At 44.3% G+C, this 20,782-nt stretch overlaps 1 protein-coding gene across 1 annotated transcript; it reads right to left on the reverse strand.

Annotated features, from left to right (window-relative positions):
* Positions 1–16,440: 16,440 nt before the first annotated feature.
* Positions 16,441–20,262, reverse strand: LOC138301131 (tubulin beta-4B chain). The gene is made up of 4 exons (XM_069241268.1): positions 20,102–20,262; positions 19,178–19,286; positions 18,300–18,410; positions 16,441–17,651 (listed from the first exon to the last, which is right to left on the reverse strand). The coding sequence occupies exons 1-4, from the start codon at positions 20,156–20,158 to the stop codon at positions 16,591–16,593; spliced, it is 1,338 nt and encodes a 445-aa protein (XP_069097369.1). The 5' UTR covers positions 20,159–20,262; the 3' UTR covers positions 16,441–16,590.
* Positions 20,263–20,782: the final 520 nt, after the last annotated feature.

The following is a 20,782-nucleotide window of genomic DNA, read 5'->3' on the forward strand; positions in this document are numbered from 1 at the left end:
GAGTTTGGAAAAAATGCAGCTATCAACTAAGCTTTCTGAGAGTTGAACAAAGCACCATATCAGGAGCGGTAGCAGATGTTTAAAAAATAGATGAACATAAGGCTTGGGTATCATGAAAAGATTCTACCACTTTAAAGTGTACTGCATCACAGCAGCCTACATTCATAGCGACCATACAGTTTCAGTACTCTTGCTGATGTCTGTGGCAGTCAAATCACGTGTGATTAAGGTCACTCTAGTTGAAGGTTCTGCTTCAATAGCATTATATTGCATAGTACAATAAATATATTTGTACATTTACTACCCATAGAAATATAATACATTCCAACCACCACAGATTCCACTGTACACATTTAAATGCTTGATTATTTAGGGTCAGTGTAAAGAAGTCTGCTGTGAGCAAATCAAGCCATCTCGAACTCAAACTTTTCCTCTTTACAGTCCTAAATATGGGCCAGATATGTAAAACCATTTTGAGCTTGGAAACCATGAAATTCACGGAATCAGCGAGTTTGCCACCACAAAATGTTGTTTGGTCATGTACGAAATACATTTCTCGAATGGGAAAAGTCTTTCCAACGCCAAAAAGGGGCTTTGTGAATCATTACAAATTACAATTAGGAGGTGCCCTGAAAAATAAGTCCCCACCTAATTGTGATTCACAATACTATGCAGCAACTGCGATCACAAGCCAGTCAAAGGTTACCAACACTTCAAAGGGGGTGGTAACTTATTCACAAAGGAGAAGCTGTTTCATTATTTGAGTCCTTGGATTCCAAGCCAGTGGTGAGGTAGTTTGAGTGAGAGTGTAGGTTTGGATGGCAAGGTCTAACAAACAAAAAGTGATGGGAAGATCCTTACAATAAGTGTAAACCACTGGCAATTGCTCGGTCCAAACTGGAGGACAAGCAACCAAAGACTCGGTTTACCCTGACAGGGGTGCTTCAGTTGGGTGTATCTTGGTTCCAGCGGCACAGTGAGCAAGGAACCCATTTCTGGACATACCCTTGACCACTTAGGGTGGTACATCTAACACACAAAAGGTGATGGGATGCAATAAGTCTAGCTACTGGCAATTACTTGGAATAGCATTCCACCCGTTATTATTTTGCCCACCATGCCACCTCAGATTAGATGCATCTCTATGTAAATCAGTCTAGACCCTGCTCAGTAAGAACAGTCCGGCCCGAACTGTCAAGCCAGGCCACCTCTGAACAGAAACACAAGTAACCCAAGACTAATTTTGCCCTGATTGGGGCTCTTCACAAGGGTGTAGCTGGGTTTCAGTGACACACTAAGCAGGGGACCCACATCTGGGCATACCCTTGGTCACTTGGGCGGTACATCAAACACACACAAGGAGATAGGAGAGTGCTTGCAATAAGTCTACCACTGGAAATCTCTTGGGGTAGCATTCCAATCCATTGTTCTTTTGCCCACCATTTCATCGGTCCTAGGTTGCTTGTGTTCTGGTTCGGCTAGAACCTAGTCTGACAGTTCGGGCAGGACTCATCCACAAGGATCAGGGTCAGGGTTAATTTGCACTGGAATGGTGAGCAAAAGAAAGATGGGTTGGGATTCTACCCTGAGTGATTGCCAGTGATTAGACAAATTGCAAGCATTCCTTCCATCACCTTTTGTGTGTTTGATGGGATGGGAATGTCTCCTGTATGGTGGACAGTCAAGTTCCCCTGCTCTGATTGTCTGCCTGTGTGTATCTGCTATCCTGTTTTTATTTTGACCTTAGCCTCACACTAATCTAGTGTTTGCTGAGGTATAGGTTTGTCCCTTGATATGAATGAGGTCTTGGACCTGTCCTATGACCTCGAGGGCCGCACTGAGCCTACCTTCATTAAACTGACAGTGGACTACGTTCCTTGTCATGGGTTTAGTACACAGAGCAGTGGTGGTAGAGTACTGTGATTTGTGACTCCACAGTTGTGAGCAGACCTTTTTATTTGTGTCACTGGAATGAAAGTCTACTGGTTCACTGTGTACAGTTCAGCTTTTGGGAGCTTTGCCATATTCTAGGGTTAATGTAGTTTGTGTGTGTACGTGTTTTGTGCTTGTGGCCTGCATAGTACATGCATTGTTTGTGCAGGAGAAACAGCATAATGAAGTCCAGGGCATACATTTTGGATGAGCCAAGGCTGACATGCTGCACAATATGGAGGTGATGTTGTTTTCGCAGACAGTTGAAGTGTGTAGTTGTCTTTCCTGAAGCTGAAGGGTGGAGATCTAGACACTAAAGTGAGGGAAGAGGAAACAAGGCTCCTTTAGAAATTCAATTAAGCATTTGGTGAGCACGGAGGTGCATATTAGTCTTCCTAAAGTACAGCCATTTGGAATATGGTGGGGGTGAAGGGTTGGACTGCAGACTCTATTGTGCCAGGAAAAGAGGACCCATTAGGTGAGGTCCAGCCTTTGGCTGACGACAGCCAAGTGCAGAAACCTCGAGGTGCTGCAGGGTAGAGACAACCCTGCTATGCCAAGTATTACTCTATACAAAGCTGTGTCTTGAAAGCAACTTGGAAAGGATAGTTGAAAGGAAAACCATCTCAAATCAGATGTAAAATTGCAGACACTGGATTCACATCTGATGTCTGCTTTACTGTATACAAGTGGGACCAACTGACCCACTTGTTTTATTTCTCAATTCTCTGTGACCAAGGAAGAGAGTTCTCCGTAGAGTACTCATTACTGATGTGCAACTCAAGCTGATGTCTGCCTCAGACCAGCTTCCCAGATGTCTGGGGGCATCACCTGGGTCTACACCTTCCTGAAAGATCTGTTTGCTTGTTATTAATGTACCCAGATGCCAGCTTGCCTACTGAGAGAGGGTAATAGGGTAATAGCCTGCCAACCACGCAGGAGTGGCAACAGTCCAGGAAGAGTAAAGTACAGTGTGTTTGAGGCATAGTGGGGGCTAGGAAAAGAGGAAGACTGCAGAGAGTGATCTGTGTGCTTCAATGTCAGAAGGTGTGTTCCTGCAGGAAGCACGCAGAACAATCAATGATTGCCAGAGCTCAGTTGGGGCCTGATCCTTCAATGTGTGACCTGAGCCGCAGTGCTAGAAGAGAAGCTGTGCCATCACCTGAACTGTTGTGCCAGAAAAGAAGTTGCAGTGTTACCAAAAAGTGGTGTGACCTGAGCCGCATTTGACAGAGAGAGAGAGAGGGCTATATTATGACTTAACCACCCTAGAGAGACAAGACTGTGTGTGGCCGCACAATACAGGACCCGATCAGTCCCAGCACGTTTGCACTGATCTGAAAGCACCTGTTTATCCAGTGTGTGTGTATGAGATCCAAGGTCTCCTGGCAGAGTCACAACTGAGGAGCCACCCAAGTCACTGGAGGATGCAGAGCAGCTGCTTTATCACAGATATGACTACCTGAGGATGTCCTGCCAAGAACTGCAGGTTTGTGCTCTCCCAGAATCATTAGGATAGGCAAGCAGAAGATGAGCCAATTGGCTACCTGAGGGAACCACCTGAACTCTGACGGAGAAACCTCATTGGGTGAGATAAAGTGAACTGTGCAAAACTGTGACCACTAAGAGAGCACAGGGATAAGCTCCACCTCTGCCTAATCATGCTTGACATTGATCCTGGGAAGGAACCAACAGGACCATAATGGGGGGACCAGGGCCAATAGTGAGAAACAAAGCAGACAACTTCAAGCCTCTAGGACACTAAAGGCCTCATTACAACATTGTCGGGCGGCAGTTGTAACCGCTGTGCGGCTGCACTCCCACAGTGCCCATTATGACATCCCGATGGGCCAGCGGGGATGTGGGCCGCAACATGGGAGCCGGCTCCAAATAGAGACGGCGGTGTTGCGGCCGTGCGACGGGTGCAGTTGCACCTGTCGCGCTTTTCACTGTCTGCAGAGCAGACAGTGAAAAGCTGCATGGGGCCCCGCGACTCCCCGTACCGCCAGCCTTTTCCTGGCGGTTCAAACTGCCAGGAAAAGGCTGGCGGTAGGGGGACTCGTAATCCCCTGGGCAGCGCTGCTATCAGCGCTGCCCTGGCGGATTACTACCGCCGGGGCCATTGTGGCGGGAAAGCGACCACAGTCGTAATGTCCCTGGAAGCACCGCCAGCCTGTTGGCGGTGCTTTCATCATTTCAGCCCTGGCAGTCCTGTACCACCAGGGTTGAAATGACCCCCTAAGTTGCATCTTGTTCATGCTGTGTGTAAAGTATTTAGTTCTGGTGTGCAACTAAGTACTTTTCTTCATAAAATTGAAGCACTGGAGTGGTAAATCATTTATTATGCTAATATAAGTCTGTTAAGTGCAGAGCTATAGCACCACCCCACTACCTCCTTGAGAAGCCTGTGACTGCTCACCATCAGTACCACCAAGTGTTGAAGGGGTTGTACTGGGACCGGTTTGATGAGCCATAGTAGTAAGGACCTCAAGGATATCAGAGGCAAATTACCTCAACCCTCCATGGTTGAGGTCAGTAGCCCATGTTTGCCTCATGGTCCTCTAACAGGATCTGATAGGATATTAAAGAAAAACCTGTTCATGGGTTTCTATAAAACGGACTGCATGCAGTCCATTAATCACAATCATGATTCAGTTGCACCAAATAAGTATTATTTTCTACACAACTTCTTAATGTCACTTTTTTCCACATACATCCTCTGACTGCTTCTGCAATGGCACACTCCTAATAAGATCTATACAAAAGGACAGACTCAATGCTCCCTTGGAATGCTGCTGTGCAGCACACTACTGCTTTATTTGTATGCTTAGATATGCCAACAATCCCAAGGCTTAGCTGCTTTGCAATTGAGGTATCAATTATATACCTTCTGCTTATGAGGATCAAGGGGAAGGTGCTGGTCTCTGCTTTCTGGTATAAATGCTCTGTAAAGTCTTTGTGTGTGTATGGTGGGGGCCGTGACAAGCTCTCTCATGTACATGCACGAAGAGGCTGAAAACACACTGTGGCCAGCATGTTGGTCACAGTTCTCTTCTCTTTGTCCCTACAGTTTTTTTGTCTTTGTTACTGGCAGGTGATTTGCCGAAGAAATGTTCAAGTCTCCCTCTGAGAACTCATTGTCCCAAAAGGACTCCATGCTGCCAGTCAGCTCTACTAGCGTATCTGCATTTTGGGACTGATTCAAGCCCAGTGAGGTAATCTGGCACTCAACCTTGTGACCAAGACCACATGTGTGCTTCCCACTGCGGGCTGATTGGACCCCCCCCCCCCAATGGTATCCAGCATATTCCCACCATAGGCTATTCCCAGCCCCCCTGGGGCTTTTCACCAGAGACCCACTCTTTTAGCAACTGCATTACCTTTCATAATCTCTGTCTGTCTTGTAGTACCCTCTGAGTCCTGATGATGATCCCGCCATTTTTATTGGGATCAAAATGCCATTGACTTTATAAACTTAAACTGTATATCATTGTTGAGAATTTGCTTAACGGCCGTGTTGTTCTTGTGTTTGTAGATACACTTGCTGATCACAATTTATCACTTGAGTGTATGACCTCTAAAGAGAGCACTGAGCACGTTCATTCTGCACCAATATTCACTAAACTGCTATGTGTCTTGTAATAGATAATCATAAACTCCTTTGAATACATTTTATTCGCCATTTAGCTATTTGCATCTAAAGTATTGTTACTAGGGACCTGTGTGTTCTTTCTTGTAGCAAACGAGGCCTGTGCACCATCTGTGACCACAGAGCCTTGGTTTCAAGGGGCAGTACTAATGGGAGACTATTTATGTGCTTACCTTGCTGCTAAAGTCATTGACAGTCACCTCAAAACTTCAGCCAGTATTTGGCCTCTTTACAAGGCAGGAGGAACAAACTTATTGCAGGCTTAGGTTTCATTTCACCTGGATTAACTGGGTGTGGAAGCACCTGACATGGTTTTGTGGCTGGAATAATTGCATGAGACTTTGTCTGTAGCTGCAGCCGTGTCTTATGCTGCTTTTTTCCAACAGGGCAAAGCATAACCTTGCCCCTCTAAACCATTTAACTTCCCTCACCCCCACTTCACACACTGGCTCTCACATACGTTTACCACGTGCTCCGAGCTGCTAATAAATGTATGCAGTAAAATGTCCTTAAATAGGGGATTCCGAGTGTTTTTAAGGCTGTAAAGAACGGCCCCACGTGGTAAGTCCCCATTCTAAAGGGTTTTAGCAGTAATTTCAAAGTACTACGGGGATTTTTACGACATAGAAACGTTAAATCCTATGTCATTTGACTCTGTGGTAAAATCATTTCAGCACACTGCAACTTGTAAGTTGGGCCATTGTGTAATATGATTTATCTGCCTGCTGCTGTATTCGTCTATTTTTTTTATACTGCTGCTTCTTGGAAGTTTTGGCCCGGCGCCTGCCAAATCCCACTACCACTATGATATTCTCCAAGCTTTTCTGTAACTAGAGCTACTGATTTTCAATAAAAAATGATCCTAAGCAACTGATATTATTAGTGTTGTGATAGTAAACGGGTTAGAGAAGTATATGTTAGTTCCCCCCCCCACGCATGATCACCTCAGTGCATCATGCAGAGTTGCCAGCACCAACGTAGAAATGATTTTTCAATTTGGAATGCCGCTACATGGGAATTACCCAACAGTCATAGCTGCAATGCACCAGGCAACAGGGTAAAATTAGTAATATTGCATGATTTTCCACTCAAATATAAGCCTTAATTTTATTTTGAAAATCCATGTTTCTCTAAATGTCAGCTTATGATTTCTGAAAACACATTTTAATTGCGAAGAGACACCATTCGGTTTTGGGTTTCGTACATTAATTCAACCAAACAAAAGCTTCTAATTTAATATGTTGTGCTGCACAGAGGACTGCTACTTGCAAGTAGCCGGTGAACCACCAATAGCTCATGAAGTACTCGTTCGAGAAGCCCGTTTTAGATATTCTCTTTGCTGTCCCTTTATACATAATCAATTTGGATCTTTCGTGGCACATGACGTGCACAAACCTGGCTTCATTTCCCAAGTTCTGCATTAGGTAAACCAGCATTCACTGACTTTCGCTAGTCCAGTGGCTTCCATTTATTAATACATTTAACCTCACTTTCATAATTGCTGAATAACTTAGGGTGATTAATTAACTTAGTTGAGTTTCGTTCGCTGAGAGATGTCCACTGCTACGTGCTGTGGATTTTCCTTACTAACCCCAGCTGCCTGGTGTTATTTTATTTGTAATTGCGGGATGTCCTCAATGGTAGTCGCTCGACCTCATTTCAGGCTTCTTTCTCAGTTTTACTACATCAATTCTATGTTGTGAGACAATTTCCTCACGTAAACACAAGATGGAGCTATTGTATCAATTCCGGTGTAGCTTTCTAAACTGAAAGCCAGTAAATAGAGTAATCCGGCGAAAGAGAAAAAGAGTTAGGGCCATATTTATACTTTTCGACACACAACTGCGCCAACGCAGTTTTGCGTCAAAAGATTTAACGCCGGCTAACGCCATTCTGAAGCGCCATTCGGGCGATGTATTTATTCAATGACGTTAGCCGGCGTAGCTGCCTGGTGTGCGTGAAAAAAAATGACTTACACCAGGCAGCGCCGGCGTAGGGGAAAATGGAGCTTGGGCGTCAAAAAATGGGGCAAGTCAGGCTGAGGCAAAATGTTCGCCTCAACCCGATTTGGGCCATTTTTTTTTACTCCCAACCCCCATTGAAATGACTCCTGTCTTAGCAAAGACAGGAGTCATGCCCCCTTGCCCAATGGCCAGGCCCAGGGGACTTATGTCCCCAGGCCATGGTCATTGGGCATAGTGGCATGTAGGGGGGCACAAACCAGGCCCCCCTATGCCACAAAAAAAAAAATACTTACCAGCACTTACCTTAATGTCCCAGGGGTGGGTCCCTCCATCCTTGGGCGTCCTCCTGGGGTGGGCAAGGGTGGCAGGGGGTGTCCCTGGGGGCATGGGAGGGCACCTCTGGGCTCCTTCCGAGCCCACAGGTCCCTTAACGCCTGCCCTGACCAGGCGCTAAAAAATTACGCAAAAGCGGCTGGACGTCATTTTATTTTGACCCGCCCACTCCCGGCGTCAGTTTTGCCCAGGAGTATAAATACGGCGCACATGCCTCGGAGTCATTTTTTAGACGAGAACGCCTACCTTGCAGATCAAAGTATAAATATGGAGTTCGTTTTGCGTCGAATTTGCGTAAAAAAAAACGACGCAAATCCGGCGCAAACAGAGTATAAATATGGCCCTTAGATTGTTAGAACTATAGTTTCCAGGGCCGTAATTTCCATTGGTGCAGCGAGTGCTGTAGCGGTAGGGCCCAGAGGCTTGAGGATCCCACCAAATCTTGATTTTTGCTGTATTTTACCATTCAAACAGCAGCCAGAGGTCAATTTTCTTGCTTGCACTAGCGCCCACGACACACTGGCTATGCCACTGGTAGTTCTCTTTATTTGATCACTAGAAAAAGAGCTAAGTCACATATTGATTTTCCTCTCTACAGATGTTTGTTTGGGAAGAAGTTGTGTTCCCTTTGAAAAAGTAGGCCTTGGGAGGAGTTTCATATTGTTTTCCCAACTGTAATTTTCTACATATTTGTCATTTTATCGCTTTGTGGCCAAGCATGAGCCCAATACAATAAGTATTTGCTGGGTATGGAGGCAGTCCAGTGATAAAGACCTTAGGTCTAATTGATTCATTGTGAAAGGTTATTCCAGATGGCATATTTCCAAATTGTTCATTTTGAAAGGGTACAACAAAGCAGTAGGCCCGATTTCTTCATTTTGAAAAACATATGTTGCAACCAGTAATAGGCCATTAAGGGTGTATTATTATATGTGTTACACCCTGTAGACAGGTATTTTGTTATATGGAAGATCACAGATAACCACAGTAGTCAGATGTTTTTATGTTGATTACCCCTTATAACACACGAGGTTTAAATATGCATGGGGCAATGGGTCAGCTCACTCCTGCTTTAAGCTCTATTGCCCTATGATTGATGGCACTTTGCCTGATCAAATACCCAAAATATGTGTGCGCTTTAGAGAAAGGGCTTGTGGGCCAGTCCTTTTGTTTTCCATTTTCCTCCTTATATAGGTCCCCATGCATTTCTTTCCTTGTAAGGTTTTTTTTTTTTTTATCAGAGCACCTGGGGCAGCTTTCGGGCAGTGAGATTAGAGCAGCCGCACCGGTCACTGATTTCTTATGGGCTTAAAAAGCTGGGAGGGAGGGAGAGAGAGAGAGAAAAACCGTTTTCAGGCAACAATAAAAATGTCAAGATAACTCTGGTGATAAATGTTCTTGCTGGAGAGAGATCAGTTTTTCTGTCAGTTTTTACTCATCCTAAAGTAGCACAGAGGGTTAATATGCCTGCTGCAAGGCCATATACAGTGGAGATCACATAAGTGTGTTTTATGTGGCTAGCTCTGTGGGTTACTGCTTTTGACATGGGATTCTTTTGTTACTTGCAATTCACCAGTTGCAATCCTAATATAGCACAGTGATCTATGAAATGTAATCAAAGAACAGCATGCAAATTGCATGGTATAGGTTAGAACATTGTTTTTCTCCCCCAGTCTTTCAACATCCTAATGTTGCTTTTTAAATAAAAAAAAAAAAAGGTCCTTTCTGGTATAAATACATTCTTTAGTAAAGGCAACCTCAACCACCGTGATACTTTGGAAATCCTAAACTTGTCCTTCTCCAGACCAAACACTTATATTATGTTTGACTTGTGATTCCTACATCTTGTAATACTCATTCTTTTATGTACCATGTCCTATAGACGGATTTACACATGTATGGTTCATTGCTCTGTATAAAGTGTGTATGATGTAAAGGGCTCTGACACCCTTCACTGGTATGAGTAGTGCTATAAAACAAATTAAATGCTTTTGAGAAAGGTGCTATGAAAAGATGAGGGGCACTGTTGGAGGGTGGTATTGTAGTAAAGGAATCCGTGGAGGTCATTGGGGGGCAGCACCAAAAAATATACTTGCACAGGTTGCCATCAGCACAAAAGCTGACTGCACCTGCCTGACACCTCTCCAGAGTGCTTCCGTGCCTTTTAAACTCCTGCTCATTTCATCTGCATTGCAGAGCATCCAACCCGACCGTTCCTTACACGCCTGGTGGCCATATTGGAATAGTATTACCCATCATGAGTGATTGTTTTACTATTCCAAGATTGCTAAGACATTTAAAAGTAACATGTTGGCCATCTTAGATTTACCGCGAACAATGCAATTTCGAGCTGGACAGCCAGCGTCATTCAAATGGTAGTTCAGGCAGGGATGGTGTATGCGATCACCTTATGAAAAGATTTTAGTGGAAATGCTTTACACATTTGGCAATGACTTCATTTTGTGTCAAACAAAAAAAATTACTGTTACAATTATATAAACTGAAGCTCCTGTGCAAGGCCCTTCAGCCACTGGATGCCAGTCTTACAACTGAGTGCGACCACAGTTGATTGTTCTTCTTTCAACAATGAACATAATGAATATTTCTTGCTTTCAGGGATGAGGGAGTTAGAGGATGACGTTTGAACATTACATTTTTGACAGTTTGCACTACCCTTTAAATTTGTGAATGACTTCTTCCTAGTTAGGATGGGCCTTCCACCAGAAACACCCTAGCACAGTGGCATGCATCACACGTGAAGTGCTGTTGTCCATTTGCTGGGAACAGGCCTTAGAGCAGCATCCTAACCTGTCCTATCATTTAATGGAGTTCTACTTACCATTAGTTCGAAGTTGGTAAATATTAAAAACAATCTAAACTTACACAAAAGTGTGTGTTTGCCTTTGTGAATGAGGCCTACTTTTAGAATCATAATGAGCACGGGCATTTTTATCACTTGTTTGATTTCAGCTCTCAGAATATGTTCTCTAAAGACAAACAAAGGTTTCAGGGACATAATAGGTTCAGAATTTACATGCACAAAATCGTATGAATTCAGTTATCGTTTTTTCAGGTAACTATATCTTGTCCCCTAAGGTAGCTATAAATCGCTTTCTCGCAATGCAGTTTTCTGATCAATAATTTCACTGCCAATGTTACAATATTATCAATGATGTCATAGAAGATATGAGTGATGTAATATCTGGGGTAAGTAGTGCATGGCGAGGGCTTGAGTTATAGTTACTTTAGGACATGAGTTATAGTTACTTGAAATAACTATAACAGCAGAATGTATATGGTTTTGTGCATCTAAAATCTGAACCTAAATATAACTCCTATGTAACCTGTTTTTTTAGTGAAATTTCTAAGGCTCTTTTAATGTTAAGTAAAATGCCCATCGCAATGCACGGTGGGGGACGGGGAGTTGGAAGGAGGGCCTGGAATTCTGCTGCCCCCCCCCCCCCCTTCTGCTTGCCATCTATTGTCCAAGCCCATGCCCCTGCTCCCTCATTACTATAATAATATAGGTGACAAAGAACGTCACATAACCTTTGCTTGCTGGTATTGCATTTACTTAATCTGGAGCTATTGCTTCTGGACACAGGGCAAATGTCCCGATGTCCCTTTAATGCTTGATTTTGGTTGTTTCCCTACCAAATAAAGTATAACGATGCATAACATGAAACCCAGTCCCAACAATAATTCTTTGGCTGCCACCATATTTGCTTGGCATATCCAAGTATGCTTGGCTAGCACAGAGTGCAGACTATCCTCCTCAAGAAGTATTCTGCAGAACTTTTAATCCAGATGAACGTCTATGTATAACTTCTCATGCAGGCCCTTTGATTAACTTCTGATTAAATTGAGTTCTGGACCCCAGCCACAATTCAGGTACTTCAGGCTACTATTACCAAGCAGTACTCTGCATAGTTCTAGAATGTGGATCTTTTACCTGCACAGAATAGAAGACATCAGTGACACACTCTTTGTATGCACTTAGTGCGCAGTGTGGACTGAAGGTATTAACTTGCACCTCCAGTGTGCCTGTCCCACCTTCAATCACAGGTCTTTAAAATTATTTCCTGTGAATAGGGATATGAAAGTAGGCATATGCCAGATGCAGACAACACATGAAAGCTATTTCCCAGGTATGTTACCACATCTGACAGCAGTACTAACCTGGCACACGAACCCTTAAGTTCATAAAGGGCTGGATATCCAATATCCAGAGCACTTCTCGGGTTTTTCTCAGGAAATACTATAACCCCTATTACACCTTTGCAAAGCAGTTACTGAACTTTGATCTTCAACTGAGTTTTTTCTCCGATATAAACTGACAAGATGGTGGCAACTATACAAAGGATTATAGTGTGGTAGTCAGGATGTCCATCTCCATTTATCTGGTGTGACTGCTTCTCATCGCAAGGATTGTCAGAGATGTCCCCTGCTTGACTAAAAAAAGGCCTTGATGCAGTAATCAATATCATGACACTTATTTTTGCTTGGTACCACTTACCTGGGACAATCCTCTATAGGAATATCACATAGACCTAAGCCCCTATTGCTTGGGATCAGCCAAGGTACTACAAGCTTAAGTCTTTTCCTCCTCGTGGGCTTTGAATTGGTCTGGTGCACCTGAGCCCAGTGATAAAATTGAGGCCCAGATTTGCTAACATTTTGCGTCTAGTTATGTCACTTTTTTGGATGCTGCCCCAACATAAAATGTATTTCAAGATTTACTAAGCCACATAAAGCCAATTTTGTACGACTCAGAAAAGAAAAGGGGTAACAAGGGCGTGCATTACTTTGTCAGGTAAACGTTCCATGGGTAGAGCAAGGACTTTACCATACATCCACCCGCTCATTCTGACACAAACCCAGATTTATTTTTTTAAGTCTGTGAAACATGGTTTGCACCAAAATGGAGTGCCTACCGAGAACTTATTTACTCTTTGAATTAGGGCTGCAATTTGCAGCCACGTGCAAAAAGAATCAGCCTCTCGATCGTTTTGGTGCAGGGAGGTATCACTTCCTGCAGAAAAACAATCCTGCCCATACTACAGGCACCGTGGCACAAGGGTGCCAGAGTTGGCACTGGTGAGGTGCAAGTGCAGAGAGCTGAACAGCACCATAGGTAGTTAGCACCTAAAGAATAGAATGGTAGTCAGAGCAGAAGGGCAATTTACCCTGAAGGCGGGCAGATCAGTCAATATCCCTCATCTTGGCAGGGGTTCGCAATCGTTATTGAAGGAAGTAGTTGGAGGCTCCTACGACCTTTTGCTTTTCCATGTACCTTTTCAGACTTCACATATGCTAGACCTTTCTCTCCTAATTCGAAATGAGAAACTTTGACAAATCAACAGTTCTCGTGGTCAAACAACAGCAGCACAAGGCGAAACATGTCAGCCAGCCTAGTAATCTATGCACAAAGCTCACCAACTTTATACTTCTAACACGAAGAAATATACTTTTTCAAGTAGTCACTCCTAAAGTAAACTGGCAACATACCTGCTCCCATGAGAGCAGCTACTTAAATACAAGTCTGTTAAAAAATGTAGAACTATCACCCCAAAAAATATAAAAATGCACTCGTTCATGGCAGAACTTACACGTAAGGTGCCCGATGGAGAGATCACTGCAGGAGCTGTGGTATAACGAAGTAAGCCCTCTCCAAACAAGCTTTTCAAAAGGACTTTCTTTTAAAGACGTTCAACATTTTCTCAAACAAGGATTTCTAGGGTGACGGGGTAATCACGGTTGTTTTATTTATATATTAAAAAAGGGGGGGGGGGGGGGGGGGGGGAAATGTTCCTTCCATAACCCTTGTTTGGGATGTACTCTCCCGGTGCCAGCCTAAAGCCCAAGCAGTGCCTCTTGCGTCCCCAATAGAGAACAGAACTGAGGTCGATTAATCACTTAATCTTACTGTTACGAACCCTTTCAGTTATAGGACAGTCGCCGCCATCACATTTGCTTGTAGTGATGCGTCACAAGGCACTTATGGGAGTACCCTGCAATGTGCCACCATCCATAGTCTGCAACGATACGATGCAGAGGAAGTAGAAGAATCTTCCCCCCCCCACCCCCCAAGACTAGAGTACATGTACACCATCTCAAGATTAGGACGGTGTATTACCAGATCAGGACAAGTTTGGACAGCTAGCCTATGCTGTGAACATGGAACTTGGCATGAAGAGCCATGGCTCGGGCTCAAAGTGTTAAGGCTAACTGAATGTTGCACCCTCTGACATTGCTAAAGGCAGCATGGTCTGTTAAAATAGAAAAGGGTGACTGGTGCCAGCACCTTACTGAAAGTGCACTGAAACCAAAGGGTCCACCTTTGTCGACAAAAATAAATTAAAAAAAAAAAAAAAAAGGCTGAAATGCTAGTTGCTCCCAGACATACATGAAAGTATGGATTCTGTGGATTCACTGATCACAGTAGCTCAATATGCTAAAGCCATACCTTTATTGAAAGGTCAACTATTTACCCATGCTGAGGACTAACGTGTACAATTCCTTGTCACCAGACCATGCCAGAGTATTCACAAATGTATGCGAGTGAATCGTGAACATAAAATGGCACTGCGGTTGCCCGGACTTGGAAGGGGCCAGAAAATGGTATATTACCAAGACTTTAGGGCACTTTGAACAAACCTAAAGTGAGGAAGTCTTACATTTTAAGGAAGAAACCACCACAGGCTGATAGGGGTCTGATACTTGTCCAATGACAGACTGAGAAAGGTTTCCTCTGAAAGCCGTGAACAGTGTTGGGTTTGTCGTGAAGCTGTTCTAAATACAAAAATGTAAAAGCTAGGATTTTCAATGGCTATTCCAGGAGGTAGAGGTGAATTGTAGCACAGGATATGCAGAACCTGCCAACACTGCAGTTTCACATGCAAGACTTTTGCAATTCGGGCAGCCGTGAGAGAATGTTCCATACGGCCTGTCAACAGCACTCAACAAGCGGGGTTGTATCTGGGCTCAACTTCGAGAGGGTGTAATTAGGCCCAACAGGCAGTGACTGGATCAGGTCTGACGAACTATACCTAGACTTCCTGGTGTCACTGGCTCCCCTACACCTTACTGAAAAGGGATAAAGGACAAATACCTTCCTGAAAATGAGACAAAGCACCACTCCCATTAGCAAAACCTCACTAGTCTTGATTCTGTGACCCACGGCTGATATTTTGCCCCTGTGCACGATTTTTCTGTACAACTTGGCTGGACACAAGTGGGCAAAATAATTTAAGCACCAGACTGAGTACCACGGAGTGCATACAAGGGCGTGGCAATAGCAGACTCAACCAAAGCCCTCGAACTCTCATTTGGTCACAGAGCAAAGGTGTTCTTACCACTCTAGTCACTATGGGTTAGCACAGCAGTGCATTAGTAAGGTTGATAAGATTAAAGAAAACAAAAAACACTTGACACGTGTAAAGAGAAACAGTGGTCTGTGTGTGGTTCACAGTTACATCTGCAATAGATGGATGAATCTACGAAAAATGCGTTGGTAATGCATGAGCTTTAAAAGCTGCCATGTTTCAAATCTTTAATTGTTCAAAATGAGTACGACAAAGGAACTACGAAGGCAGCTTGGAATCGTTCTGCAATGCATTTAAAACAGGTGTATCGTCAGTCAGACAAGGGCAGGAGAGCACACCATTGTGTAGCCATTTCACTATTGTACTTTTCCATAATGGATGCTATTGGGGTGAACAGTTTATACCAGGTTATCACATAGCACTGGAGCCCGATGACCAGTCAACGGTAGACAGACTCATTAACCAATTACATCAAAACAGAACCACAACTGGTCAACAGAATCACACACCAACTACAAAAACGGGTCCAGGACCTACCTTCCCCAATCCCCTTATGCAATTTCAGCTTGCAGACACCACCGATGCAGCCAGTGAACTGTGAAGCACCTTAATCCAATTACAAACGTAAGAGAGCAAAAACCTAAGAGCCACCATTTCTAGTATGTAGTTGGGACGTAGGGATTGACTAAGAAGTGTTGTAAGGCTGACTTCGTAGAGTTAAATTATACAGCTGCTTGAAAAATCAGTGAAGTATGGGCCCCAGTAGACGGACACTTTAGTCAACAGGAAGGCTATGCCAGGATGGTGCATGCTACGTAACTGCATCACCATGCATGAACAGAAAGAGGAAAAAAACAATACATATGCAATGGAAGGTAATCATGAGCCCTGTCTGAGGACGTGAAATAACGTTTGCTCTCGTAAGGCGGGTAGTTGAATGGTAGTGATACTAACAAGAGAGCCTAATTAAGTATTTACCAGTCATGTGAAGTACATTTTCAAAATTGACATCGAAAACTAGCATATAAACGTGAAGGCATTACTTTACCCATAGTAGTAATTGTGTCTTTCTATCTCAGGTGCTAGGTCAAGCTACGGGTTCACATTTGCGGAGATAGCCAGACAAGCATACAAGCAAGGAATCACACACGGATCAGTTAAGCAGCCGTACAAGCAGTACCCAGTTTGAAATACAAGAACCACCATCGAACACTCCATAAACAGCAAGACAAGCCACTATGAAAAAATGCCTTTTTATTGTGGTGCCAAGTCTGTACAGCATTGAAGGAAAACGGAATGCAGAAAACAGCGGAGGAAAAAAGGGACGAACATCAGGATAAACCGGTTCATTAACGAATAAAGAGTTCCTACAACAATTTAGAACAGTTTATGCAACTTCTTCTTCAGCCTCCTCTTCAAACTCTCCCTCCTCCTCTGCTGTAGCATCCTGGTACTGCTGATACTCCGATACAAGATCATTCATATTGCTCTCTGCTTCTGTGAACTCCATCTCATCCATACCCTCCCCTGTGTACCAATGCAAAAAGGCCTTTCGGCGGAACATGGCTGTGAACTGCTCAGAGATTCGCTTGAACAGCTCTTGGATGGCCGTGCTGTTACCAATGAAGGTAGCAGACATTTTAAGGCCTCGAGGTGGAATGTCACACACAGCAGTTTTGACGTTGTTAGGGATCCATTCCACAAAATAGCTGCTGTTTTTATTCTGCACATTGAGCATCTGCTCATCCACTTCTTTCATTGACATGCGGCCCCTAAACACAGCTGCCACTGTGAGATACCGGCCATGACGAGGGTCACAAGCAGCCATCATGTTCTTTGCATCAAACATCTGCTGTGTGAGCTCTGGAACAGTTAAGGCACGGTATTGTTGGCTACCACGGCTTGTGAGTGGGGCAAAGCCTGGCATGAAAAAGTGCAATCTGGGGAAGGGGACCATGTTTACTGCAAGTTTACGCAAGTCAGCGTTTAGCTGACCTGGGAAGCGCAAACAAGTGGTAACACCACTCATTGTTGCAGATACCAAATGGTTCAGGTCACCATAAGTTGGGGTAGTAAGCTTCAAGGTTCTGAAGCAGATGTCATACAATGCTTCATTATCAATACAATAGGTTTCGTCTGTGTTTTCAACCAACTGGTGAACTGAAAGTGTGGCATTGTATGGTTCAACAACAGTGTCAGATACTTTAGGGGATGGCACCACACTGAAAGTGTTCATTATTCTGTCAGGGTATTCTTCGCGGATTTTGCTTATTAAAAGGGTACCCATGCCGGAGCCAGTGCCACCACCCAAGGAGTGGGTGAGCTGAAAACCTTGAAGGCAGTCACAGCTCTCTGCCTCTTTCCTTACTACATCCAACACAGAGTCCACGAGTTCAGCACCTTCTGTGTAATGGCCTTTTGCCCAGTTGTTACCAGCACCACTCTGACCTGAGAATGGTAAAAAAATATATATAAGCGAACAGCCATTATGTACTTTCATTTCTTCTAATGAGAACATCTTTTCTATAGGTATCTGGTGACTTTAAAACAAATGCAACCAACCTCATGTCTTACCTACTTAAATATATATATATATATATACACACACACACACACACACACACTTACACACACACTTACACACACACTTACACACACACTTACACACACACTTACACACACACTTACACACACACTTACTTCAAACAAGAAACATTCAGATTTCACATACTTGGTGACATTTCCTGGTGCCAACACTAGTGGCACTCCGATGGATGGGAACTTTGCTACTACCTAGGGAAAAATGTCCACAAAGGGAATCCCAAATTGACGTGCCTCCGATTATAAAGACTTGCAATATTTAACCCAAGGCCCAAACGCACAACTTGTGGGATGCACATGGCATTATTACCACCCATCTCTAGAGATGGGCTAGAGAATTTATTAACCTTAAAGTTGCTTCAGCCCACTCATGCACACGCCCCTGTAACTCCCCCACCCCCCTCCCCCCTCCCCCTCGAACCCCCTTTCACAGATACCTAGTGTGGTACGTCAGCCTTTCTAGAGCTGATACTATAGATTTAAAGTCATACTAACCAAAGACGAAGTTATCTGGTCTGAAGATCTGTCCAAAAGGCCCAGACCGCACAGAGTCCATGGTTCCCGGCTCAAGGTCCACCAAAACTGCACGAGGAACATACTTCCCACCTACAAATGGAACACAAAGCGTCAAAACCTGAAGATTACAAATAGTGTGAATAAACTACCGTGATGCTCATAATACCACGATATATTGTTTAAAAAAATAAATCACTTACTGTACATTGTACTGTAGGGACATTTTTTAACACCAATTCGGATGCAACAGGACCGTTTCTGATGCCAGTTATGAATACATCGGCCGAGTTGCAACGCCGTAATTTAAGACCCGACTCCCCATTGCCCGTTAAAGTACAAGCCACAACTACGTAATGCTTGTGAGATGGGTCAAATACTCTAAGTACAAGTTGAAATCATCTTGGCTCAACCCCCAATCGGGTCAAAGTAGAAAAAGTAAGCCATTAAAATTAATTACACTGGCAAGTCATTTACAAAGATCATAACCCAGAAGTGCGCCGTATACTGCTAGATTATAATGGACCCACAAATAATGCAGTTAACATTTGAAGAAAAGCCAACTGATTCAGGTAGGTGAACTTTTAATAGCCTCGGTTTGTCCGTGACAGATACATGCACTACTACAGTAAGGTTCTTACCCTAGGTGACCAACGGGATGAGTAAGGAAGGCACTTGGGCAGGCTTCATGACTCGGCTAACTATACCAAACCCCAAAAACAAGTTACATAATTTCCTATGTCATTGCCTTACTAACATCACAGCACTGTGTGGTATATACAGAAAGTTAAGGCAGCTGTAGCTAACGGGAGGTTCTCCTATGTGTTCTTTGGGATATGATGACTGCCAATCGAGTTTACCTGTAGCTTCGTTGTAGTAGACGTTAATTCTTTCCAACTGAAGATCGCTATCTCCATGGTAGGTGCCAGTGGGATCAATGCCATGTTCATCACTTATTACCTCCCAGAACTGAAAAGAAAGAGTATATATTAAGTTTACCAGCCAAATAAAGACGACGACTAAGCTGCACTGAGCGCCAAGGACAAGATAACCAATCGGGCAGCCTGAAGCCCAGAACTAGCTCAGGACCCCGGTCAGCGGCACTCTTGGACCATAACGATGACAGCTCGCGGCAGAAAGATGTCTAGCAGCGGGCTCGTGTGGCGTTCACCTCCTCCCCAGTAACCCCGGCTCACGCCAGATTGGGTCACAATGCCCATGGTATTAAGTCCTTTCTGCCCCAAAGTTCGATAAACTGAACGCGCCAAGTGCAGCGTTTCAAATGTCAACTTAGAGGACAGTGGGGAGCAACCGTCACCTGAGACCCCGCCCGCTACCTACTGGTCCGCGCGCCAGAGACCAGCCAGTCAGGAGAGTAAAGGGGTTCTCAATATGTAGCCCGAGCAGGGACTGCGCACCTGCCTTACCCGAGAGGCACGGCGAAGAACGGGGCATCAAGAGCACACGTAGACCCCAGTTATTTAGGCGAGAAAAACACTAGCGACACTCACAACACTAGCCAAAAGTTACGGAGCTGCCAGATGCCCATTAGTTTAACTCACAAAATAACACCAATAAGTAACCACACTACCGTGGGTACACAACACTTTCTCATTTAACACAGCATACTATTAAGGAAGAGTGCTTTATACTACCCAAATCAACCAGCTCCTCGTGCATGCCCATTAGATATTTTATGCTGCGCCACCACCAGCAACCTGACGGAATAGGCGACAAAGCTTCAATCACAACCACTCTCTGGGTACCACATTTTTAGACATTACCTTGGCGCCAATCTGGTTGCCGCACTGGCCAGCCTGCAGGTGGACGATTTCTCTCATCTCTTCGATTTATGTATTGCCTTAGGCAGATAATCACACCAGACTTCTTAAGTCTTCGCAGAGTGAACTGCCAACCGCCAGCTCCTGTCTTATATGGAATTCTTGTCAACTTTAGTTCACAGCTCTTGGACTCCTATTGGACGTCCGATTCGCAATTCCCCACCTTCTAGAATACTTCCTCCGTTTTGGTTGGGTACTCGTCTGTCACTCAAGCCAGTGGTGCCACCTCCTGCCCTAAGCGCTCTTTCTATAGGCTACATTTACCGACCACGAGAGCTGTCAGGGTCACATTTTTTTTGCAATAGTACCCACTGATTGGTTGTTTTGAAATGATTGATCTGCCAAGCGATTGGCCTGTTGTGTTGGGAACGCCATCAGTTTACGTTAATTGCGGAGGATGAAAAGCGTCCTAGTAACCGTCTCGATGCAGCCGCGCGCCTGGAGACAAGTGAACAGCAACCACGCGGCCACCTCAAACCTGTATCCTCACAACATGATTACGCCGTTTACGTGGCGTAGGATGCCTCTTGTGTCCCAGTCATTACGTAGTATTTGTTGGTGACTGTCTTCCTCCCAAGAGACGAGGAGGTGTCTCTGTTCAGCAACGTGTACTGTAGCTTGGTT

The sequence above is a fragment of the Pleurodeles waltl genome, chromosome 6 (genome assembly GCF_031143425.1).
Source record: "Pleurodeles waltl isolate 20211129_DDA chromosome 6, aPleWal1.hap1.20221129, whole genome shotgun sequence".
In the NCBI taxonomy this organism is placed as follows: domain Eukaryota; kingdom Metazoa; phylum Chordata; class Amphibia; order Caudata; family Salamandridae; genus Pleurodeles; species Pleurodeles waltl.